This window comes from Humulus lupulus, chromosome 7, assembly GCF_963169125.1.
Source record: "Humulus lupulus chromosome 7, drHumLupu1.1, whole genome shotgun sequence".
Classification (NCBI taxonomy): Eukaryota; Viridiplantae; Streptophyta; class Magnoliopsida; order Rosales; family Cannabaceae; genus Humulus; species Humulus lupulus.
Genome location: NC_084799.1, coordinates 140,238,222 through 140,264,429, shown reverse-complemented (window position 1 = coordinate 140,264,429; position 26,208 = coordinate 140,238,222). Strand labels below are relative to the sequence as shown.

Below are 26,208 nucleotides of genomic sequence, written 5' to 3'. Positions count from 1 at the left end.
CTCAAAAACACAGTTCAAAACCAGCAAAACCCTAAAACCGAAAACCTCAAGAACTTACCTCAAATCTCTGATTTGATCTTGCTAATCTCTTGCAAATCCACAAACCTAGCTTACCACTGAGCTTCACCTCAAGAAAAATCAAAGAAAAAGGGTGGGAGAACCACAAACCAAATCTTCAAAGCCAACCCTTCAGCTTTCCCTCTCTTCTTTTCTCTTCTTTCTTTCTTTCTTTCTTTTCAGCCTAAAATTTTCTCTACTAAATCCACTAAGTATAAAGGCCTCCTTTATTTTATCTCTTGCAAGCCTAATGACCAAAATACCCTCTCTTATCAATTCTAAGCCTTTATGTCCATAAAGGGCATTTTAGTCATAATACCAAAATTCCCACTAATTCCTCAAGTGTTCCTAATAATTCCCGTTCGCTACCCAATGCCTAATAAATCACCAAATACATTCCCAAATTCTCGATTAACTCCCCAAGCTTAACCCAGGCCTGGTACAGGTTCTCGCTTTGACTTCCCGCTAACCCGCTCGTTCTAGGATCGTCTCGAGTCATAGATCACAGGTATCAACATAGTCATGCCCAACATGGCCAAATTACAAATATGCTTAATCAGGTCTACATGCATATTAATCACATAATCATAAAACGTGCACTAAATCATAATCATGCATAAAACCCATTAAAGACCCACACAGAATTCCATTATGCCCTCCAGGCACGCTATCTCAGGCCCTAAGCCTTAATACCGAATTTGGGGTCGTTACATGGAGGTTCCTTACAGATGCGGCAACCAACCGTTTACACCCGTTCATGTTGAAAGTGATATTGGTGTCTGTGCATTCTTAGGAGTAACATCTAAAGAAATGTTAGCCTTGTGTGTCACTCCTGTTAAGGAGATTGTCATTGCAGATCCATATTCCACTCCTGGACCTAAGGGAGCAGCCAGTACTTTAGGAGGTCCTATTGGTGACCTGAGGGACAACCAGTATGAGTACAACCCCTATGTGAATGACGATCTAGTACCTGAACATAATGAGGACTCAAGATACGATTCAAAGGCATATTATAGTGCAGAAGTGGCGATTGACATGTCTGATAATTTGCAAGTCAAACAAGTACAAGAACAACCAGTACGTCCTATTGCATGGGTGAACCCACCAAGTCAAGGACGTTGAACACCTGGCACCAGCTCTAGTCGTCCTGGTGGAACAAAATATGACAATACAGGGAACGTTCCAATATGTTCAACAGAAGATCACAGAAGATGGAGTGCTCCTATGTTTACAAAAAAAATATATCATGGCTTCTAGTCGATCTGAAACCCCCTCATCCAGTGTACCATTAGGAGAACTACACCTTGGGAAGACTTCTGAGAACAAGATGGAATTGAAAACCAAAGCGGCTCTCTTCGCAATGAAGAATAATTTTGAGTTTATGGTTAAGAAATCTGGTACTGAGGTGTTGTATATCACCTGCAAGGATCCTGATTGTGGTTGAAGAATAAGGGGGAAAAAGGTAGCGCGATCGGAGATGTTTGAGATCACTGTTTATAATAATGTACATACCTTCTAACTAGAATTATGACAGAAAAACCACCGTCAAGCAACACCTGTGGTCATTGGGCACCTTATCAAGAACAAATATGCTACTGATGGCACTAGCTACCCGACAAACAGAACAAAGGAAGATATGAAGAATAATATTTGGATCGATATGATTTATATGAAGGCTTGGAGATGCAGAGAGAAGGCACTTGGTTATGTCAGGGGGACACCTGAAGAATCGTACTCCAAGCTACCTTCTTACGTGTACATGCTGCAGCGAAAGAATCCAGGTACAATGACTGATTTTTTCACAGTGGACGGCCACTTTATTTATTGTTTCTTCTCACTTAGATTTTGTAGAAGGGGATTTACATAATGTTCTCTTGTTATATGTGTGGACGACATGTTGAATTCAAGGTATGGTGGCCACATGTTCTATGTTTTTGCATTGGATGCGAATAACCACATTTATCCAATTGCGTTCGCGATTGTTGACAATGAGAATCGTACTTCTTGGAAGTATTTCATGATGAAATTGAAGGAAGCTGTAACGACCCAAAATTACTAATAAGGCTTAAGGTCCTTGATCAGTGTGTCGGGAGGGCATAACTGAGTTATGTGTTATTTGAATGATTAAATGCATGCTTATATGATTATTTGGATATATGTGATGCATGACTATGTGTACTAGTATGCATGTAGGCTCTGATTAGGTTATAAGGGCATAATCGTAATTTTGGCCCGTTGAGGGCATAAATGCAAATACTTGTAATAAATTTTTGAGACCACATTATTATTGGATATATATATATTTTCAGCTTGTGACTCAAGGCGATCCTAGTGAGCGGTTTAGCGAAAAAGTCACGGCAGAATTTATACCCGGCTCGGGGTGAGTCTGGGGGTATTTCTAGGAATTTAGGAAATATATTGGAGGCTATTTGATATTGAGAAATATAATTGGTAATTAGATAGGTGTCGGGAGGTAAGCGGTAATTATTAGAGACACACAAGGAATTAGCGGGAATTTGGAGTAATGACCAAAATGCCCTTAGAATGATTTAAAGGTTTAGTTATTATTGGTAGGGCACTGTGGTCATTTGGCTTAATAAGGGATGAGTTATACTATGCTTTTTAGCCTTAGTGGAATGTGTAGAATATCTGAGAAGCTGAAGGAAAACAAAAGAGACAAAAAGAAAAGAAAAGAAAGAGGAAAGAACGAAGGGAAAAACAGGGTCTTTTCTCTTATGCCGTTTAGGCTTTTCTTCACCATTTCTTCTGGAATTTGAAGCAAAAATTTAGAGGAGGCTTTAGGCTAAGGCTTCACACTTGGGACCTTGATTAAGCTTGAGGATTCAGCAGGAATTAGTCATCCAATTAAGGTAAGTTTCAAGGATGTTTTTCAGTTTCTGGTTTTTGGTGTTAAAATGGTTTTCTAAGCTGAATTTTGATGGGAATTCTAGGGAATTAAGGCTGAGGTTTTGAGGAGTGAAAGCTAAGGAGGTGTGGAAGATAACCTAGGTTAAAATTCTCCATCAAAGGTATCAAGTTCTGGTATGGAAGTTTTGAAATTTTTGTTGTTCTGATGAGTTTTGAGCTCTAAGCTCAGTCATGGTAGTTTCTTTATTTTGGGGTGCATGTGGTTGGATTTCATATGGTTGGGACTCATGGGGTGAATTATAGATGATGGTAGGCTTGTTTTGGGGGTATGATTGAGGTTTGGATGAGTTTTGGAGAGGTTTGTCTCGGGGAAAATCGAAGGAAGAAAGTCAGGGTTTGGCTATGTTGTGACAGCGCTAGGCCTGAGTGTTTCAGAGCTTTTTGGCTCTGTTTGAAGCCCTAGAGTGCCCTCTTCATGGCGCTGTAGCACTACCCTATTTCCAGAAGAAGGTTTTTGGGTTATATCTTAGGGTTTTTGCCCATGGGCTCAGGGTTTGATTGCACCACCCCGTTTGGTGGAATTAGGGCTTCCCGAGGGCTCGGGATTAACCTCGAGGCTAGGTTTTGGAATTGAAGATTAGTGATGGTTATAAATTATGGCTGTGACTAGGTGTACGCTAGGGCTTGGACGGGATCGTGCTTGAGGGTCGATTTCACTAATCAAGTTAAGAAATCAAAGGTAAGAAAACTGCATCTGGTTTTGTGATTATGTTGGGACTAAGAGCTCTCTATATCTGTATGATTCCATAGATGGTATTATGCCATGGGACATATGATAAACGACCTAAGAGTGCTGGAATCAATATTTGCGCACATGGCGCGGCTCAGCCACTGGTAGCTGAGGACAGCTTAATATTCACTGAGCTCGGTTTAAGTGGGCCAGAGTCAGTAGGATAAATAGAGGGTACGACCTAAGGGTGTCTGTAACGCCCTAGATAGCCAAGGCCACTACACTATGTACTTATAAAGGTGCAGGACTTGCTAATCAAGTCATTAATTTAAAAACGTGTCACTAAACATGAATGAACTAGGATTAAAAAGGTTTTGGTCTCAAAAGTTGCATTTTATATAATTAAACAGTTTTATACATGGGATCCCAAATAGAATCAGAGTTTTAAAGTTGGTTTACAGAATCTCCAAAATACAGACAACCATCAGCCATACTAAGGAAAAATAGACATTTCTGGTTCTCACGTCCCTGCCTAAACCCCAACCGTGGCGGCTGAGCAGCTGGTCATGTACATTCAGCTCACAAAGCTCTCCAAGTCAGGGCTGATCAAGCTTGCCCTTGCCTTTACCTGCACTACGTAGCACCCGTGAGCCAAGGCCCAGCAAGAAAACATAATATGCAACACAACAAATATAACAAATAATCAACTCTTTAGGCATGTTCAATCACTTAATACTCCACATTAACCACTCAGCACTTATACATAACCAATAATGCAACTAATCACAATCAACAATTAGGTCACATAATAGTCAGGGCCAACAACTTAGGCCGCACCCTCTGTTTACCCCACTGACTCCGGCCCGCTTAAACCGAGCTCAGTGCATAATAAGCTGTCCTTTGCTACCAGTGGCCAAGTCGCGCCATGTGCGCTAGTGTAACCCTTGGCACTCTTAGGCCGTTGGTTCACTGTCTATATGGCATATTACCATCCTTTCAAGCATACATATTAGGGAACCCTTAGTCCCATTACAAATATACAACCGGGTGCAGTTTTCTTACCTTTAGTTTCTACGTTCACTGATTATGAGCGATGTTCCTCGAGCACAATCCGTTTCCCGAGCCCTAGCTTAAACACCTAGTCACAACCAAGGTATTGGATTCCATTAATATTCAAATAAAGGTTTCTTGGTACAATACTAACTTCCGGGACATCGAATTCCATCAAGCACGGTGGTGAAATTGATCCCGAGCACCCTAGGCTAGATTCCCGTGCTTAAAATCCCCAAATGATCAAGAATGTACCTAAGGGTTGCGGCCCTTGAACCCTAGCTGCAACCCACCCCTAAAACAGAGCCCCAAGGCCCCCAGCAAGCAGACACGCGCCGCGGCCCTGCCCAAGGGCGCCGCGGCGCTCCGCCATGGCCGAGCCTCCCTGGCTCTCTTGCTTCATAGGGCCGCAGTGCTCTAGAACAGAGCCGTGGCCCTCCCCTTCGTGCCCAGAAAATCCACCATTTCTAGCATTCTAACCCCATCCAAAACAATCCCAAAACACCCTAACACAAAACCCATTAATCACAAAGCCCTTAATATGACTCTAACAACATAAACCAACAAAATCCAGCTTAAAAACCAACTAAAATTCCATTTTTGATTTCTGAAACCCAGCAACTCAAACACCAAAACCAGTCATGCAATACTCAAATTTAAACCTCTAAATCACGAGTTGAAGTTACCTCTTTTGCTGAACAACTTCTTTGACAATCTCTGAGCTAAAACACAAGCACTTATCTTCAATTCAGCCGTTAAACATAAAAATCCTAATCACCTTAATATTCAGCCAAAAACTTAGAGTTCTAACACCCAAAAACACAATTCAACTCTTACCTTAATCTTGATTGAGTGTCCCTTAGTCTGAACTAAGCTAAACCTTCATGAATTCAGCTCAAACAAAGAGTTTTCCCAGCTGATTCCCTTAGGTTTTCTGTAGTTTCTTGGGAGAGAAAAGAGAAGAGAAGAGGAGAGAGAGCATGGGTTGGTTTATGTTTTATTCCCCTGTTTTTCATTAACTTATTCTAATCCTAGCCAGTTAAGTCAATCCCGAGGCTCGGGGTACCGGAAACGTCCCCGAGGGCAAAATGGTAAATTTCCCCAATATTCTCACCTAAGCTTTCTATTCTCAAATATATCTCCATATATTTATTTTCATAACCCGATAGCTTAAATAAATACCCGATACCTACAATACCCCTGACTTATCCAAAGTAAAATACTAAGCCCCGTTGTGACTTCCCGTTAACTGGCTCCCTAGGATCACCTCGAGTCGCACGCTGCAGATTTACCCACATAATAATGTGGTTTACACAGATATAACATTTAACCACATTTACATTCATATAATCATACAAGCATGCCTATCATATAATCATGCATTAAATCAATAAATTCACTCATAAGCCAATTATGCCTTACCGACACACTAATCAGGGCCCTTAAGCCATATTAGTGATTTTGGGTCATTACAGCGTCGACCCTGGTTAATATATGTGATTTGGTTATTAATATTAATTGATGAGTTTGGTATGTTGAATGCCTAATTATGTGAATATTTTGGATTGTTGAATATATGATTATACTATATGAGTTATCTTATTGTTTAATTGATGATTATGCTTTGTTATTCTGTTTTCATGCTGGGCCTTGGCTCACGGGTGCTACGTGGTGCAGGTAAAGGCAAGGGTAAAGTGGACCAGTCCTGAGTTGGAGAGCTTTGGGGCTAAATGTACATAGTCAGCTGATCAGCCGCCACGGCCGAGGAGTGGTATAGGACGGGAAAAGCCTAAATGTTTGAGATCGAAATCTTTTAACTGTAGTTCAATTACAGTTTAAGTTACACGTTTCTATCTAAATGACTTGATTAACAAGTCTTGCACCATTATAAAGACACAGTGTAATGGTCTTGGCTATCCAGGGCATTACAACTTGGTATCAGAGCATCCTAGGTTTAAGGGTTTCTGAAGACTGGCTGGACATGTAACGCCCTGGATAGCCAAGACCGTTACACTGTGTACTTATAAAGGTATGTCATTAAACATGTTAGAGCTATGGTTAAAAAGGTTTTGGTCTCAAAAGACTCATTTTATATAACTAAACTATCACAAACACGGGATCCCAAAAGACAATCTCTAGGTCTCGCGTCCCTGTCTAAACCTCAACCGTGGCGGCTGAGCAACTGGCTATGTACAGTCCACTCACTGAGCTCTCCAATCAGGGCTGATCCAACTTGCCCTTGCCTTTACCTGCACCACGTAGCACCCGTGAGCCAAGGCCCAGCAAGAAAACATCATATACAACACAATCATTGATATCGAACAGTTTAATCAGCACGCATGATCTTTCATCAAATAATTCACAATAGACATTCAAAACATAAGCTCAGATTCTAGATGCAATCAATCAATTATATCTTTCACATCACATAATATTCAAGGCCGACGACTTAGGCCGCACCCTCTGTTTATCCCACTGACTCTGGCCTGCTTAAACCGAGCTCAGTGCATAATAAACTGTCCTCGGCTACCAGTTGCCGAACCGCGCCCTGTGCGCTAGTGAAACCCTTGGCACCCTTAGGTCGTTGGTTCACTAAATGGCTTGCATGGCATAATACCATCTTTTCAAGCATTTACAATAGGGAGCCCTTAGTCTCGTCACATATATTCAACCAAGTGCAGTTTTCTTACCTTTAATCTTCACGGTTTGGATTACGAGCAATGCCCCTCAAGCACGATCCGTCCCTGAGCCTAAACCTTTGTCACCTAGTCACAACCAAAGTATAAGGTCTCATTAAAACTCATGTTAGGGTTTCTGGTCACAAAACTAACTTCTGGGAAAACAAATCCCACCAAGCACGGTGGTGGAATGGTTCCCGAGATTCCTAGGCTTGGTCTAAGTCCTTAAAACCCCTAAAAGATCAAGTGGGCAACCAAGGGCTGCGGTCCTTGAAGCTTAGCCGCGGCCCTAGCCTCAAAACAGAACCAAGGGTCACCCTGGCAAAGACACGCGCCGCGGCCCTTGCATGGGCACCGCGGCGCTCACCCCTGGCCGAGCCTCCTTGGCTCATTTTCATCCTAGGGCCGCAGCGCTCTAGAATAGAGCCGCGGCCCTCCCCTTCATGCCCAGAAAACCAACCATTTCATGGCTCAAAACCTCAGCCAAAACCACCCTTAAGCTCCCCACTTCAACACCCAACATTACCATAACTTATTAAACAACTTATGCTACACATTTCAACATAAATTCAATCTAAAAACCCATAGAAATCTCACTTTCAATCCTTAAAGCTCTAAGAACTTAAACACCCAATTTAACCAGTCAAAAACTTAAACTCAAACCATTAATTCATGGAATAAAGCTTACCTCCTCTGCTGAACCACTTCACCAAGCCAAAACCAAGCTAAATCCCCAAGTTTCCTCCTCAATTCTGCCTTTAAATATAAAACCACAGCTTCCTCAATAACCCAACAAGAAAACCCAGAAGTTCTAAACACAGAAAAGGAAATTAAGTGCTTACCTTAGCCCTGATTTAGTTCTTGAATAAGTCCTGAGCTAAGCCTCCAAAATCCAGCTTAATCTCCCAATAACTTCCTCAGATTTCTTTGTTTTCCTTTTAATCTTACTTAGCTCCCTTTCCTTTGTTTCTTTTTCCTTGAGAGTGAGAGAGAGAGAGAGTAACCAGCTGAGTAGAAAATAAATTCGATCTAATTCTTTCTAAAGGCTACCTAGGTTTGTCTTACTTGTTAAGTTAATCCCAAGGGTCAAGGTGCCGGAACCGTCCCCGAGGCCAAAACGGTAAAATCCCCCAATATTCCCGCCTAGACATCCTAACCTCAAATATATCTCCATATATTTATTTTCATGACCCGATAGTCTAAATCGCTACCCGATACCTAAGGTACCCCTGACTTGTCCAAAGTCATATTTTAAGTCTCGTTGTGACTTTTCCCACTATCTGACCCTAAGATCGTCTCGAGTGGCGCTCTATGGACCTACCCACATAATAATGTGGTTCTCACATATTTCACATGAATATTTCATATTATCACATAATATCATTAATGATCATATAATCATCATTAATCACATATTCACACATTTAAGTCAATAACATTCATTCTAATCCCATTTATGCCCTCCCGGCACACTAATCAATGCCCTTAAGCCTTACTACCGATTTTTGGGTCGTTATAGGATATGTACATTCGCTGCAAAAGACAAGCTCGACTCAGGGTTTGTTAATTGTGTATACATGATTATATGCTTAAATGATTAGAAAGGAATATGAATGCTGATATCTGTATGATTAATAGGAAGCATGAGATACTGATAGGGCCTGGCCCTTGACTATTGTGTGATGATATTGAGGCATGCTTATTAGCATTGCTATGCATGTGAATGAATATATGGATGAATACTTGGATAAACTGTTATATCTTGATTGTTTGTGAAGGTTTTAGTTTCAATGATGAATCGTGGAAGGATTATTACCCTGTCATCATAGTCTGACTGCCGAGTCGCTAATTGTAGATTAACTTGGACAGCTATGAGTCCAAGATGATTTGTACAACTTACCAGCAGCAGGTCTGAGTCAAGGGATGATGACCAGAGCCAGACCCCTTCGTCAGTCCCTGAGAACTGGCAACAACTTATGGCGGACATGCAAGCATGGCTACAGAGCCAGGATGAGCAGATCCGAATTCTACAACAGCTGGCTCCATCAGGGAGTGCTGCCCCTATTGTGCCACCTGTAGTGGTACCAGTTGTACAACTAGGAGAGGCTGGGTATAGATGGGATTCGTTGTATGAGTGGTTCAGGAAGCAGTAGCCCCTAATTTTTGAGGGAGGACCTGATCCACTGAAGGCCAAATAGTGGATGACTATGATTACTACTATCCTGGATTTCATGAGGGTAGAAGGACATGACAGAGTGGCCCGTGCCACATATATGCTGAGAGAGGATGCCCGCATCTAGTGGAAAGTGGCATCACAGACTAGGGATGTTACTACTTCAAAGATTTATTCAGTCAAAAGTATTACAATGTTGCCATCAGGGCAGCGAAGGTGAATGATTTTGTGGGGTTGGTTCAGGGCAGCATGACAATCATAGAATATGCCCTAAAGTTTGACAGACTGGCGAAGTTCACACTAGATCTTGTGCCTACTGATGCTGCTAGGCAAGACAGATTTATCTGAGGGCTTAATGCTATGATAGCCCGAGATGTGAAGATCACAATAGTTCCTGGAGGGACAACTTATGCCCAGGCTGTTGAGAATGCTCTTACTGCTCAGCAAGTAGAGAATAAGATCTGGAGGGAGAATGTAGTAAGGCAGGAGGGCCGCAGGGCGGTGCCTCCATACTCTGGGTCTGGTAGGGGTGGATGCCCCAACGATCTAAAGAGGAAGACCCCTGATAATTTGACTACTCTTTGTTCTGATAGGAGAGGTCGGGGTACTCAGGGTAGCCGTCAGGGTGGCAGTGATTCATGGAGAAGTTATCCTGAGTGCATGAGGTGCAGAAGACACCATCCGGGCGAATGCCAAGCTAAGGCATGTTATGTGTGCTGGGTGGTAGGAAATCTCAAGAAAGACTGCCCAATAGTGAAGAAATGGGAAGCAGGGAAGGTGGACAGCTTGACTCCAGCTCGAGTGTTCACTTTGACGCAAGCAGAGGCCGAGGATAATCCCTCGGTAGTGACAGGTCAGCTTTCTAGCGTTGGCCCTCCTTTTACTGTATTCATTGATTCTGGTGCTACACATTCCTTAGTTTCAAGTAAGGTGATTGATAGATTGTGTAGACCTAGTGAGTACCGTACTGCGGGGTTTGGGACTATACTGCCTACAGGGGAACTGGTAGTTTCTAGGAGATGGGTTAGAGCACTGCCAGTGATAGTTGACGATAGAGAACCTTCTGTGGATTTGATTAAGCTAAGTATGGAGGACTTCGACATGATTCTAGGAATGGATTGGTTGGTCAGATATGGGGCTACTATTGATTGTAGGAAGAAGATGGTGACGTTTGAGCCAGAGGGAGAAGATCCCTTTGTCTTCGTGGGAGCGATATGTGGACCCCACATACCTATTATTTCAGCACTGGGAGGTAGGGACATATTACAGGGAGGATGTATAGGTTTCCTAGCTAGTGTGGTTGACACCACTAGAGTACTGCTAGTAGGGACGGGAGAGACTAGATTGGTTTGTGAATTTTTAGATGTATTCCCTGAGGATTTACCAGGGCTGACACCGCACAGGGAGATTCAGTTCGTCATTGAGTTGGCGCCGGGGACAAAACCAGTGTCGAAGTCACCATATAGAATGGCACCGGCAGAATTGAAAGAGCTGAAGATACAATTACACGAGCTTCTGGATTTGGGGTTCATCAGGCCAAGTTACTCGCCATGGGGTGCTCCAGTTTTGTTTGTGAAGAAGAAGGAAGAGACTCTGAGAATGTGTATAGACTACAGGGAATTAAACAAGTTAACTATCAAGAATAAGTACCCACTACCAAGAATTGATGACTTTTTTTATCAGCTGCAGGGGAAGACGGTATTCTCAAAGATTGATCTTCGATCTGGTTATCACCAGCTAAGGATCAGGGACGAGGATATATCGAAGACGGCCTTCCGAACGAGGTATGGGCACTATGAGTTTCTGGTCATGCGTTTGGTTTGACCAATGCCTTAGTAGAATCATGGATTTAATGAACATGGTGTTCAAATATTTCTTGGATCGGTTTGTTATTGTTTTCATTAACGACATCTTAGTGTACTCCAGTTCAGAGGCAGAGCACGAGCGACATCTTCGACATGTTCTGCAGAGGTTGAGAGAGCATCAATTGTACGCCAAGTTTAAGAAATGCGAGTTTTGGCTACCAGAAGTAACATTCCTTGGACATATTGTTGGTGCAGATGAGATTAAGGTGGATCCATGTAAGGTGGAGGCAGTTAGGGATTGGTCGAGGCCAAAGAACGCCTCGGAGGTTCGGAGTTTTCTTGGTTTGGCATGTTACTACAGACGATTTGTGGAAGGGTTCTCAAAGATCACTGCATCGATGACAGAATTGACATGGAAGAATTTGAAGTTCGTCTGGTCAGATAAGTGTGAGAACAACTTTCAGGAGTTGAAGCGACAACTTATCACTGCACCTGTGTTGAGTCTTCCTTCAAAGGGAGGAAAGTTTGTAGTCTATTGCGATGCGTCAAGGTTGGGTTTGGGCTGTGTATTGATGCAGAACGAGAATGTTATAGCTTACGTGTCATGAAAGCTGAAGGTGCATGAGCAGTGATATCCTACCCATGACTTGGAGTTAGTAGCGGTGGTATTCGCACTGAAGGTTTGGTAGCATTATCTCTATGGGGAGAAGTGCGAGATATACACTGATCATAGGAGTTTGAAGTACTTCTTCACACAGAAGGAAATGAATATGAGGCAGAGACATTGGCTAGAGTTGGTGAAAGACTATGACTAAGATATTCTTTACCATTTGGGGAAAGCCAACGTAGTGGCGGATGCGTTGAGCCGGAGGGGCCCAGGTCAGTTATATAGTTTTACCCAGATTTTGAGAGAGTTAGCTGATGAGATAACCAGAGCAGGGATAGAATTGGTGGTGGGCCGGTTGGCCAACATTACCCTGCAGTCGACCCTGCTAGAGCGGATCAAGGAAGGACAGTTGGTAGATGTTCAGTTACAAGAGGATAGAGAGAATGTCTTGGCGGGAGTAGCTAAGGACTATTCTATTTCTGAGGTTGGTTTGCTACGGTATCAGGGGCAGATTTGTGTACCAGCTGATGTGGGGATCAGACGAGAGATATTGGATGAGTCGCATACTACGCCGTACTCACTTCATCCGGGTACCTCAAAGATATATCAGGATCTACGAACGTTATATTGGTGGCCCGAGATGAAGAAGGATGTAGTCGAGTACGTGGCCAGATGTTTAACCTGTCAGTAGGTGAAGGCTAAGCATCAGCGACCAGCAAGGTTGCTTCATCCATTGGGTATTTCTGAGTGGAAATGGGAAGATATTACAATGGATTTTGTGGGAGGTTTACACAAGACAGTAGGACTTCATGACTCAGTGTGGGTGATAGTGGACTGATACACCAAGTCAGCTCATTTTCTTCCAGTGAGGTCGACGTATACAGTGGATCAGTATGCGGAGTTGTATGTGAGGGAGATCGTACGTCTCCATGGGGTTCCTAAGTCTATTGTGTCGGATCGGGTTCCTATCTTTACATCCAAGTTTTGGGATAGTTTACAGAAGGCTATGGGAACTCAGCTGAAGTTCAGCACAGCCTTTCATCCTCAGACTGATGGACAGTCTGAGAGGACGATTCAGGTATTGGAGGATATGCTCAAGGAATGTGTGATTGATTTTGAGGGATCTTGGAGTAAGTATCTCCCGTTGATTGAGTTTTCATATAACAATAGTTACCAATCGACGATTGGAGTGGCTGCCTATGAGCTGTTATATGGGAGGAAATGTAGATCACCCATTCATTGGGATGAAATGGGTGAAAGGAAGTACTTGGGGCCAGACATGGTTCAGAAGACAAATGAAGCCATTGAGAATATCTGAGCTAGGATGCTCGCCTCATAGAGCAAACAGAAAAGCTAGGCTGATCCCAAGCGTAGGGACGTGGAGTTCTAGGTTGGGGACCACGTGTATCTTCCAGTTTCACCACTACGAGGGGTGAGGAGATTTGGGAAGAAGGGCAATCTAAGCCCTAGATTCATTGGACCTTTTGAGATCTAGGAAAGGATCGGTGAGGTGGCTTACAGGTTAGCTTTGCCACCATCGCTGTCAGGAGTTCATGACGTATTCCATGTTTCTATGCTCCGGAAGTATGTCTCAGATACAACACATGTACTGAAATATGAAGATCTGGAATTACAGATAGATTTATCCTATGAGGAGCAACCAGTTTAGACTTTGGATCGGAAGGATAAAGTACTACGAAATAAGACGATTCCTCTGGTGAAGGTGTTATGGAGGAATAGTAGGGTCGAGGAGGCGACCTGGGAACTTGAGTCAGCAATGTGGGATCAGTATCCCGAATTATTTAGGTAAATTTTGAGGACGAAATTCTCATTAGGAGGGGGGTAGTTGTAATGACCCAAAATTACTAATAAGGCTTAAGGGCCTTCATTATTGTGTCGGGAGGGCATAACTGGGTTATGTGTGATTTAAATGATTAAATGCATGCTTATATGATTATTTGGATATATGTGATGCATGACTATGTGTACTAGTATGCATGTAGGCTCTGATTAAGTTATAAAGGCATAATCGTAATTTTGGCCCATTGAGGGCATAAATGTAAATACTTGTAATAAATTATTGATACCACATTATTATGTGGATATATACATATATATTTGCAACTTGTGACTCGAGGCGATCCTAGTGAGCGGTTTAGCAAAAAAGTCACAGTGAGAATTCATACCCGGCTCGGGGTGAGTCTGGGGGTATTTCTGAGAATTTAGGAAATATATTTGAGGCTATTTGATATTGAGGAATATAATTGGTAATTATATAGGTGCCAGGAGGTAAGCGGTAATTATTAGAGACATTCGACGAATTAGCGGGAATTGGGAGTAATGACCAAAATGCCCTTAGAATGATTAAAGGTTTAGTTATTATTGGGAGGGCAATGTGGTCATTTGGCTTAATACGGGATGAGTTATACTCTGATTTTTAGCCTTAGTGGAATGTGTAGAATATCTAAGAAGCTGAAGGAAAACAAAAGAGACAAAAAGAAAAGAAAAGAAGGAGAAAAGAAAGAAGGGAAAAACAGGGTCTTTTCTCTTATGCGGTTTAGGCTTTTCTTCACAATTTCTTCTGGAATTTGAAGCTAAAATTTAGAGGAGGCTTTAGGCAAAGGCTTCACACTTGGGACCTTGATTAAGCTTGAGGATTCAGCAGGAATTAGTCATCCAATTAAGGTAAGTTTCAAGGTTGTTTTTTAGTTTCTAGTTTTTGGTGTTGAAATGGTTTTCTAAGCTGAATTTTGATGGGAATTCTAGGGAATTAAGGCTTAGGTTTTGAGGAGTGAAAGCTAAGGAGGTGTGGAAGATAACCTAGGTCAAAATTCTCCATCAAAGGTATGCAGTTCTGGTCTGGAAATTCTGAAATTTTTGTTGTTTTGCTGAGTTTTGAGCTTTAAGCTCAATCATGGTAGTTTCTTTATTTTGGGGTGCGTGTGGTTGAATTTCATATGGTTGGGACTCATGGGGTGAGTTATAGATGATGATAGGCTTGTTTTGGGGGTATGATTGAGGTTTGGATGAGTTTTGGAGAGGTTTGGATTGTTGAGTATATGATTATACTATATGAGTTATCTGATTGTTTAATTAATGATTATGCTCTGTTATTCTTTTTTCTTGCTGGGCCTTGGCTCACGGATGCTACGTGGTGTAGGTAAAAGCAAGGGAAAAGTGGACCAGTCTTGAGTTGGACAGCTTTGGGGCTGAATGTACATAGTCAGCTAATCGGCCGCCATGGCCGAGGAGTGGTATAGGACGGGAAAAGCCTAAATGTCTGTTTTGCCCTTAGAGTGGCTAGTAGTTGTACTTTTATCCTGGAATTTTGTAAACTGTCTTTTAAACGTTATTACTGTTGGGATCCCATGTTCAAAATGTTTGATTATATGAAATGTAACTTTTGAGATCGAAATCTTTTAACCTTAGTTCAATTACAGTTTCAGTAACACGATTCTAACTAAATGACTTGATTAGCAAGTCTTGCACCTTTATAAACACACAGTGTAACAGTATTGGCTATCTAGGACATTATAGAAGCCATTAGATTGGTTGATAATCTGGCTTTTGTATCAGATAGGCATGCTAGCATTATTCATGCTCTTGAGTTGGTCTTCCCTGATGCCTATCATGGTGCATGCTACCATCACATTAGTCTGAATGAAATCGCTAAGTTCAAGACTGATCACTGTCTCAAGGAGATGTGGAATGCGGCATATGCATTTTGGAAGTCAAAATTTCACAGGTTCTTCAACAATATAAAGCAAATGGATTCTTCCATAGCTCAAAATCTTGAGGGTATTGGCTTTAATAAGTAGACTCATGCTTACTTTCCTAGGAATTGATACAATATAATGATAAGCAACTACGCTGAAAGTTTCAACAACAATACCAGAGACACAAGAACCTTCCCACTCACTACTTTTGTGGAATTCATTCATTTCATAATTCATTCATGGTTTGCTGTGTGTCGTGAGGAGGTAGAGAAGTGCACGTCGAAATTAGCAACAATATATGAGAAAGATGTCTCAAGCATTGTGGATAATCCAAGGTAATCTCAGACAGTAAACAGTAGCCCTACAACACCCCAATTGATCTACTATCGAGCTCTATCAAGTGCATATCAAGCTAAACTCAATGTAACCCCCCATCAAGCTCCAATTGAGTCAATTAAAACATAACTTGTAAAATTGAAAACAAAACATAATACATTAGGTATAAATGACTTACCCCATCATTGAGTCACGACTAGGGTGTCTTCAACGTCAAAAATAACATTGGACCGTGATTCCCAATCTTTACATCCCTCAGGGTCTTGTTGGGGATGTATCCAAGTTTCCACTTAGACACTATCCTATAATGTTTGCGATCTGTCTTCTTGAGAGGGTCCAACACCTGTGTAGCCTCCTCTTATGGTGCAACTGCATTAGTGCGAGGTCTTTTCCTCATGGGATCTGTGTAGTCCTCAAACAAATATGGCTTGCGTCTTTGGCGTCTAGTCATATGAAACTGAACCCCAGCAACATCCTCAGGGTTGATAATAATGACTCCTGGAGTCACAGCATCAGGTGTCACAATAATGGTGGGAGGTGTGGTTGAATCATCAACATAGTCCAAAGGAATATCCTGCGACTCTGAGTCTGAATCTTCCTTGAAGCCCCTCAATCTCTCCTTAATAAGCGGCAGGATCTAACTGAGGTTGTCCAGGATCACTAACTAGTTCTTCAGGAGGGTCTCCTGTCGACCCTTGACTCTGTCCAACAGCTCGATCAACTTGGTGAGCACGGTGGCTGAGGCTGGGGCAACAGGAGGGGTGGGACTTACAACCTCCTCCTCCTCTAGGACAACATCATCAAATATCTTCACTGCCTCGGCTGTCTGAGAAACTATCTCGGCGAATTTCTTAAAAATCGCATCCTCCTCCTCATCAGCCTCCCGGGGGTCCTGGCCAAGCCTGGGATAAAGAGGAAGATCTCCCTCTGTCAACGATAAATAATAGTCTTTTTTTGTTGGTCGATGCTTCAACATCGGAAGGACGATCAACTGCAAACAACATAAAACATGTTGTCAACTCAAACAATCATAAAAGATAAGCATATAGATAAAAAAATTAATTATTTAATGTCAATCAAATATAACTTATATTCTTCTTTGATAACATTGATGAGAGGACAGACTTAGTGAAATCCTTGTTCTTCTGATGCGACCAACTAAGCATCCTCGGGACCATGTTTCCCGAGCTCACAACAAACTCAATCACAAGCTGTTGGATAGCCTCATATGCCCAATACTATAAGGTCGAGGCATAACCATACATATTGTACTTGGACTCTTGCTGCACCTTGGCATCCTTCTTGTTGTCATAGTTGGCCTTTTGCTTCACCATGTCCTTTTTACAAGACTGCAATAGCCTCTCATAAGAGTACTTTCCCCATGGATAGCTAAAGAAATAGTCTACGTCCTCCACCATCTTCAGAATATCTCGCCATATATGCAACTTGCCCTTTATGGCATTCAGAACCCCCTCAACCAACAAGCATAGACCAAGTTGTACACATCTTTCACAAAAGTACAAGTCTTAAAAGCATGATCCACTTGTGAGAGCTTTACTTTCTCAGAATCATTGAAATACTCCTTTATCAAGTGGTCGCTGAGATTACGCTCTTCCAACTCTTCTAGTGACGGGAAGGTACTGAAATTCAACCCCGTCACCAGGGTAAACTCTCCCATGCCGAATTGACAAGACTTCGACCCCAAGATGAAATGCACCTCATCTTCATTGTTACTAATGATTTTCCTCAAAAGCAGTTGATGCACCAAAACTCTAGAGAAATTAAACTCCGAAGCCAAAAATAATTGCTTGAAAGGGGATTTTTTGGCCCTTTCTATCAGCCCGAGGACCACAAACCTAGTCTTAATGTGATTTAAAGTGATACTACCCCAATATGTGACTCGACCAGGAAAGTGATCACTAAACGAAACAAGCAACTCATGCATCTGCAACAACACATGAAAAAAAATTTGTAAGAAAACAGAATGTCAAATAGAATCTGGAAAAAATTCAAAAAAAAAAAATCATCAAAAACTGAAATAAACACTATCATCGAGCTTATATCAAGTTTTTATTGAGTAGTATCGAGCTCAATCGAGCTATACATAACCATATCGAGCCACTATCGAGAAACTATTGAGCCTATCGAGAAAATCATATTCTGTCTACATAAAGAACCATTGAGCATGCATCGAGCTACAATCGAGCCTATCGAGCAACATCATCCATAAAACGATCAAGCTTATCGAGCCATTTACACTCATACTATAAATCTCATATCGAGCACCTATCGAACCATTCATGCACCATCATATCGAACTCATATCGAGCACCTATCCAACCATTCATGCTACCCCTATCAAGCCTACTATCGAGCTAGTATCGAACCTATCGATCAGATCGAGCAACTTACACTCATCTTATCGAGCCCTACCGAGCCTACTATCAAACAAGTATCGAACCTATCAAGCAACTGGTATGAACCCAGAAAAAAATCGCACAGTGTCGACGAACTCATTCCCTTCAACAAATCATAGAGCCCAGATTCCAAAGAATGATTTGTTTTTCAATTAAATATGGAGTGGTTATTTGAGATCTAACCTTTGAATTGATTGGAGTTTAGAATTCGTCCGTGGGCCTTCAGGTTCCAAAGGATTGTGTGGCCGTGGGTTGCCTGAGATGCTCTCGACAGAGGCTGGGGATCGACGGGGTATGGGACTCGACAAGGTTTGGGGATCGACAAGGTTGGCCTCGACGAGGGTTGGGGCTCTTCGGGATTTTGGGGTTATTGTTAGGTTTGAGAGAGAGAAAGAGATAGAGAGAGAAATAGAGAGAGGGAGAGAGAGAAACCGAGAGTGTAGAGGGAGAAATTATAGTTTCAATTTTTTTTTTGGTAGAAAAATGGGAGAGGTTTTTTGGGTAGATGAGGTATGTTTAGCATCAAAATGAAATCGTTAATAGTGGTGGTAATTTTATTTTTTTTGTTATAATAGACATTATTATGCATGAATAGTGAAATTTCCCTATATATATTAGTTAACATATTTTTATATATATGAGGCAATTAAAAAAATCATTTATTTTATATTTGTATCTTTAATTCCTTAATTAATGGTATAATTTTGTGCAAATAAATATCTTTTTGGTATTTTTTTCTAAAAAGAGAGGATTTTTTTTTTCAAATGGGAACAATTGAATTAATTTTTATTTGATTAATATTTTGAAGATTGATTGAATTAAAATTAATTGTGATTAATTAATTGGTTTATTTCATGAAATATATTGATTAATTTCTTTTTAGCTATTCATCTATTTTTGTAATAAATGTGTACATGCATAAATTAGTAACATGTCATGCCTCATCATAGTTGTCATTTTTGCAAATTTGTGCTTAGATGATGTGTTTATAGTGATGGCCCATTATTTTAGATAGTGGGAAAAATGTCAAATAAAATGGGTCATAATCTTGATAGGTTTTATTTGGGCCTAATTGAACATGTAAAGTTTAAATTCCTCTCTTGTGGGTGGCTCCACTTGTGAAGACCCATTTGCTTTGCATTATTAGATTGGGCCTAATCAATTGAATAACAATCAACAAAACGAAATTCCTGCCTTTTTGGGCTTTGTGTGGATGTTAGGGAGCCTTAGTAGTGGGTACGACATACTGAACCCAGCACTCATCTATGCAAGCTTGAATTGTCAAGGCTCATTTACCTAAGTTGCACTTAATTGTATTAGCTTAATCTTTTTAGTTGGACCTCATAATTGATTAGAAACAAATTAATTCAAATTTTTGGATTAATTTTTAATGGTAATTTTAGAATTAATAGGAAAATTATAAACTATGGTTTATTTATTATTTTAATAATTTGGAAAACCTAAGGTTGTAATTTTCAAAAGAATAAAATACTAAAAGATTTAATAATGAGTTTTAAAATTTGAATTCGATCTCCACCGTTGATTTAATAGTGTTAGAGTTAAGTGGAGCCTCATGGCACTTTGATTTTGTCTCCCTACGGAAGGTGTTCACTGGACTTCTTAACATGATTAAATTTCTTAGGATCGATGGTTATAGATGGACCTTCTATAGACTCATCCCTACGGTGACTATAGGAATTAATAGTCTATAATAATCGAAACCGTGGGTCAAACTCATAAAGTAAGAAATATTTGTGACTCTCGCCTACCGGGAGACATGGGCTTTTGTTACTTTGATCGGATGGATAGGTAGTTAATAAAATTCTGGGACATTTTATTAATTGAGATGTTTCTCTATTTGACTAAGTGAATATTTGTGACTCTCTCCTACCGGGACATTCATGGCTAGTTAAAGTACCTAAGAAATATAAGATAAGTGTTTTAGTATTTTTCTTATCTCAAAACATTTTGTATGTTATGCTATTTCTAAAAATTTGATGAATAAATGTTTGTCAAGCAATGTGTTAATTTCTTCTTAGTCGATAATCGTAGCTCTAGGCTTCACACCACATACTCTTTCTAATCTCTAAAAGGTTACTCCATGATGAGAACCTCATGAAATGTTTGTGTAACGACCCAAAATCACTAATATGGCTTAAGGGCCTTGATTAGTGTGCCGGGGGGCATAGTTGGTTTATGTGTGAATTTATTGATTTAAGGTATGATTATATGAATGTAAATGTGGTTAAATGTTATATATGTGAGAACCGCATTATTATGTGGGTAGATCTGCAGCGAGCAACTTGAGGCAATCCTAGGGAGCTAGATAGCGGGAAAGTCACAACAGGGATTAATATTTTACTTTGGGCAAGTCGGGGGTATTTTAAGTATCGGGTGGTGATTTAGACTATCGGGTTATGGAAATAAATATATGGAGATATATTTGAGGTTAGGAAGCTTAAGCGGGAATTTTGGGGAAATTTACCATTTTGCCCTTGGGGACGTTTCCGGTACCCCGAGCCTTGGGATTAGCTTAATCACTTAAGGATAGACTTAAGAGGCTTTATAAAATAGTAGAACAAATTAGACCGATACTTTCCTCTTCCTCCCTTTCTCTCTCAAAGGAAAAAAAAAACACAGAACCTAGGAATTGTAGCTGAAATTCTGAGGATTGAAGCTGGGATGTAGAGGATTAGCTCAAGGGTTAATTGAGGATTTAATCAGGGACTAAGGTAAGGGTTGATTCCCACTCTCTATTATTTAAATTCTGTGATTTTGGTTGTGTTCTAAGTGGATTTTGGGTTTTGAATTTGAAGATTTAAATTGAAGCTAGTACCTTGGAAGTTAGCTCAGAAATCTTTTGGAGGATTGATTCTGCAGTTAAGGTAAGCTTGAATTTATGGTTTAATGGCTGAATTTTGGTGTTTCCATGGCTGGTTTTGTGTTCTTAAGTTAGTAAGTTTCAGAGATTGAAATAGGTTTTTGATGGGTTTCTAATCTAGGTTTCAGCTGGGTTGTGTTGCTGGAATTATGTGGGAAGTCTTTGGGTAATTGAATTGCGGAGTTGGGGGTAGTTTTGGAGGAATTTCAGTGATGTTTGAGAGTCGAAAATGGAGGTTTTTCTGGGCACGAAGGGTTGGGCCACTGCTTTGTTCTAGAGCACTGCGTCCCTACGAAGCAAAGAAGACAGGGGGGCTCGGCCAAAGGGGAGCACCGCGGCACCACAGGGCAGGGTCGCGGCGCGTGTCTGCCTACTGAGGGGCTTGGGTTCTGTTTTAGGGGCGGGTCGTGGCTAGGTTTTAAGGGCTGCAGCCCTTAGGTGGATTCTTGATCTTTTGGGGATTTAAAGCGTGGGAATCTAACTTAGGGTGCTCGGGATCGATTCCACCACCGTGCTTGGTAGAATTCGATGTCTCGGATGCTAGAACTATACCCAGAAACCTTTATTAGAATATTAATGGAATTTATTACCTTGGTTGTGACTAGGTGTTAAGCTAGGGCTCGGGAAACGGATCGTGCTTGAGGGACATCGCTCGTAGTCAGTGAACATGGAAATTAAAGGTAAGAAAAATGCACCCGGTTGTGTAATTGTAAGGGGACTAAGGGTTCCTAACATGTATGCTTTGAAAGGATGGTATTATGCCATGTAAACAGTAAACCAACGGCCTAAGATCACCATGGTTACACTAGCGCACAGGGCGCGGCTCAGCCACTGGTAGCCGAGGATAGCTTATTATGCACTGAGCTCGGTTTAAACAGGCCGGAGTCACTGGGGTAAACAGAGGGTGCAGCCTAAGTTGTCTGCCCTGATAATCTTGTAGCTTGATTGTTATTAACGTTTAGTTGCATCTTTGACTCTGAGTACATGTTATATGGTTAATATGAGTGTTAAGTGTTTGATCATGCCTAAAGGATTAATTATCTGTTATTGTTGTTTGTGATGTATATTATGTTTTCTTGCTGGGCCTTGGCTCACGGGTGCTACGTGGTGCAGGTAAAGGCAAGGGCAAACTTGATCAGCCCTGACTTGGAGAGCTCTGTGAGCTGATTGTACATGACCAGCTGCTCAGCCGCCACGGTTGAGGGGAAAGCAGGAATAGGGGAACCAGAAAAGTCTGTTTTGCCTTAGAATGGCTGATGGTTGTCTGTATTTTGGAAATTCTGTAAATCGACTTTTAAACACTGTTTCTTTTTGGGATCCCATGTGTAAAACTGTTTCATTATATAAAATGTATCTTTTGCGACCAAAACGCTTTTAAACCCTAGCACATTTATGGTTAGTGACATGTTTTTAACTAAATGACTTGATTAGCAAGTCTTGCACCTTTATAAGTACACAGTGTAGCGGTCCTGGCTATCTAGGGTGTTACAGTTTGTCCAACATCAACATGTTGTTGATTATGGACAACATCGTGTTTGTGATAATTAAAGATATTCCTATTTGTCCTATGCAACGATCACCAAATGCTTCAAGGAGGATTGTTGATGGTGGCCCTAGCATAGGAAAGAAGGCTAATACTACCAAACATGCTCAAGGAGAAGCTGCCTTAAGCTTCTTCTTTGAAGAGAAAATGAGGAAGAAATTCAAACAAAAAGAACAAGAAGTCCATTGGCAAGGCACCAAGTGCTGCAAAGCATCTTGGATCATGACCCAATTATAAGTACACTAAAGGGGAGTGTTTCCAACTGCAAGGAGACTGGGAATTGGGACAAGATTTTGTGGTACTCGAGGCATATGGAACCCAAGATAATGAAATATTTTTCTTGGATGCATGTGATTTTAGATGATGATTATTTGGTTTTAGATTGTTGGATGAGGATCTATTAAACATGCATATACCCTTTTACAACATTTTAGCATTATGAAAGTCGTGATGGATGAAACGCTAAAGCTTGAAATCCGACGAGGCTTGTTCATATTAGACAAGACAAAACGATAAGCTTAAATGAATTTTTGAAATAAATCTATTGTTTTAAGACAATGTTTATTTTATGTAGATTTTCAGTGGAAATTTTAATTTAATTTTCCTTATTACATCAACAACAATTTGTAGTTACTTTCACAAGTAATAAAATCTTATTTCTATAAATGGATGTGAATTGTGGGGTTGATGTATGGAAAATGGGTTATACCTATTACAACCAAACAAACCATATGTATTAAATAATGAGTTGTTCAAATAGCTAAACCTAGGACAGTTAAACGATAAAAGGTCAATAACGTTATAAATGACGTACCTTTGGCATCTTCGCTTTGGTCATATTTGCAATGATAGAATTCCAAGACTAACAAAGGCTAGGCCTTTGAGGGAAATCACAATGGGTAACCTACCTGTCTACAAATCTTCTCTTGAGGGTAAAATGATCAAGTGTCCATTCTTTGGAAAAGGAGAAAGGGCCATAGAATCACTAGGGCTGGTTCATTCAGAAGTTTGTGGACCTGTGAATGTTCAAGGGAGGGGTGGTTATGAGTATTTTGTCACTTTCATTGACGACTACTCGAGATACTCGTATCTTTACCTAATGCATAGGAAATCTGAAACATTTGAGAAGTTTAAAGAATTCCTTGTAATGGCTCAAAACCAATTAGGTAAGATGTTAAAGATCTTACGATCTGATAGGGGTGGAGACTACATGGATATGCAGCTCCAAGATCATTTAGTTGAACATGGGATATTATATCAACGTACTGCCCCAGGTACTCCGCAACAAAATGGTGTTGCGGAGCGTCAGAATCGCAAGTTAATGGAAATGGTTATGTCCATGATTAGTTATTAAACTCTTCCGATCTCTTTTTGGGGACAAGCCATGCAAACTGCGTGTGACATTTTAAATGTCGTGTCATCTAAAGCTATCTCCAAAACACATTTAGAACTATGAAATGGTAGTGAACCTAGTTTGCTTCATTATAGAATCTGGGGGTATCCCACTCACGTCCTGAGGAAAAAGGAAGGAAAGCTAGAACTGCGAACTAAATTTTGCTTGTTTGTTGGCTGTCCTGAAGGTACTGAGGGTGGTATGTTCTATATTCCACAAGATAAGAAAGTGTTTGTTTCTGAAAATGCTACTTTTCTTGAAGAGGACTATATGTCTAATTTCAAACCTCGTAGCAAAGTAGTCTTGGCAGAATTGCAATCTGACTTAGCTATTCCAATTAATCTAATTCCATCAACACAAGTTGATAAAAACAAAAATATTCCTGCTGATCTTCCTCAAGTGACGCAAGTTGAGATTAACGAGGAAGAACAAGAAACCAAAATTCTGATTCATACAATTACAATACCTCGTCGTAGTGGGAGGGTTTCTCGTACCCCGATCCATTATCGTATGGATTGTGAAACCAACATGGTCGTTGGGGACACACATGATGATGATCTATTTCCTTTCACACAGGCAATAGGTAGTCTTGCTAAGGATCTTTGGCTTGAAGCCATGAAACATGAAATGGATTCCATGTACTCTAACTTCGTTTGGGATCTTGTAGAAGCACCTAGTGACTTTAGGGCCATTGGGTGCAAGTGGATCCACAAGAAGAAGAGAGGAGCTGATGGAAAGGTCGAGACTTACAAGGCTCGACTCATGGCAAAGGGTTATACCTAGAGAGAAGAAGTTGACTATGATGACAAATTTTCTTCGGTTTCCATGCTAAAATCTATTCGCATACTCTTATTCATAGTCGCAGCTCTTGATTATGAGATTTGGCAAATGGACGTCAAGACAACGTTCATGGAAACCTAGATGAAACCATTTATATGGATCAACCTGAAGGGTTTAAAGTAACTGGACAAGAAAAGAAAGTGTACAAGTTAAATAGGTACATTTATTGACTTAAGCAAGCTTCACATTTCTAGAATCTAAGGTTTAATAAAATAATTAAAACCTATGGTTTTCAGTAGAATGTTGACAAGCCCTGCGTTTACCAACTCAAGGAAAACAAAATTGTGGTATTCTTGATTCTCTATGTGGGTTATATCTTGCTCATTGGAGACAATGTCAAGAAGGCTGGGAACTCAATTCCAGATGAAGCACTTGGGTGAAGGAAGTTATGTTATTGGTATCTAGATTTTGAGGGATAGAAAGAACAACACTTTGGCTCTATCTCAAGCAGCTTACATAAAAAAGGTGTTTGAGCGTTTCTCTATGAACGATTCAAAGAAAGGATGTATACCGTCCCGACATAGAATCCACCATTCTAAAAAGCGGTCTCCACAGACTCCTAAAGAGGATGATGATATGAGAAGGATTCCTTATGCATCTACAGTTGGAAATCTAATGTATGTTATGTTATGTTTTGTTGTGCACTAGACCGGACATCTATCATGCAGTGGGAGTTGTGAGCAAATACCAGTCAAAAGCAGGAAAGGAACATTTGATAGTGGTCAAGCACTTCTTGAAATATCTTTGACGAACTAGGGATTATATGCCAGTCTACTCGGGTGGAGTTCTGAACCTGTTACGCTAAAACAATTCTGATTTTCAGACTGATGTTGATGATAGGAAGTCAACTTCTGGAATGGTGTTTACTCTTGGGGGTGGAGCTGTGATATGGAGAAGCGTTAATCCGAGTTCTCAGATTCTACCATGGAGGCTAAGTACATAGTTGCTTCTCAGGCAGCTAAGGAAATAGTCTGGCTAAGGAAGTTCTATACAGATCTTGGTGTTATACTAGAAATGGATAAACCCCTCATTTTGTATTGAGACAACAATAGGGCGATAGCCAATTCTAAAGAACCTCGAAGCCACAAAAGAGCAAAGCATATAGAGAGAAAGT

The 26,208-nt window shown here is 40.8% G+C and overlaps 1 protein-coding gene across 1 annotated transcript; it reads left to right on the top strand.

Annotated features, from left to right (window-relative positions):
• Window positions 1-23,756: 23,756 nt before the first annotated feature.
• On the top strand, window positions 23,757-25,850 carry LOC133792236 (uncharacterized). The gene is made up of 4 exons (XM_062230145.1): window positions 23,757-23,947; window positions 24,059-24,135; window positions 24,442-24,917; window positions 25,743-25,850. Exons 1-4 carry the CDS (start codon window positions 23,757-23,759, stop codon window positions 25,848-25,850), a joined length of 852 nt encoding a protein of 283 aa, XP_062086129.1.
• Window positions 25,851-26,208: the final 358 nt, after the last annotated feature.

Coding starts and splice junctions, on each gene's coding strand:
- LOC133792236 (XM_062230145.1), top strand. CDS start 23,757: ATGGGTAACCTACCTGTCTACAAATCTTCTCTTGAGGGTAAAATGATC. Junction 23,948..24,058: donor GACGACTACTCGAGATACTC/GTATCTTTACCT, acceptor ACGATCTGATAG/GGGTGGAGACTACATGGATA. Junction 24,918..25,742: donor CTAACTTCGTTTGGGATCTT/GTAGAAGCACCT, acceptor GTTGTGCACTAG/ACCGGACATCTATCATGCAG.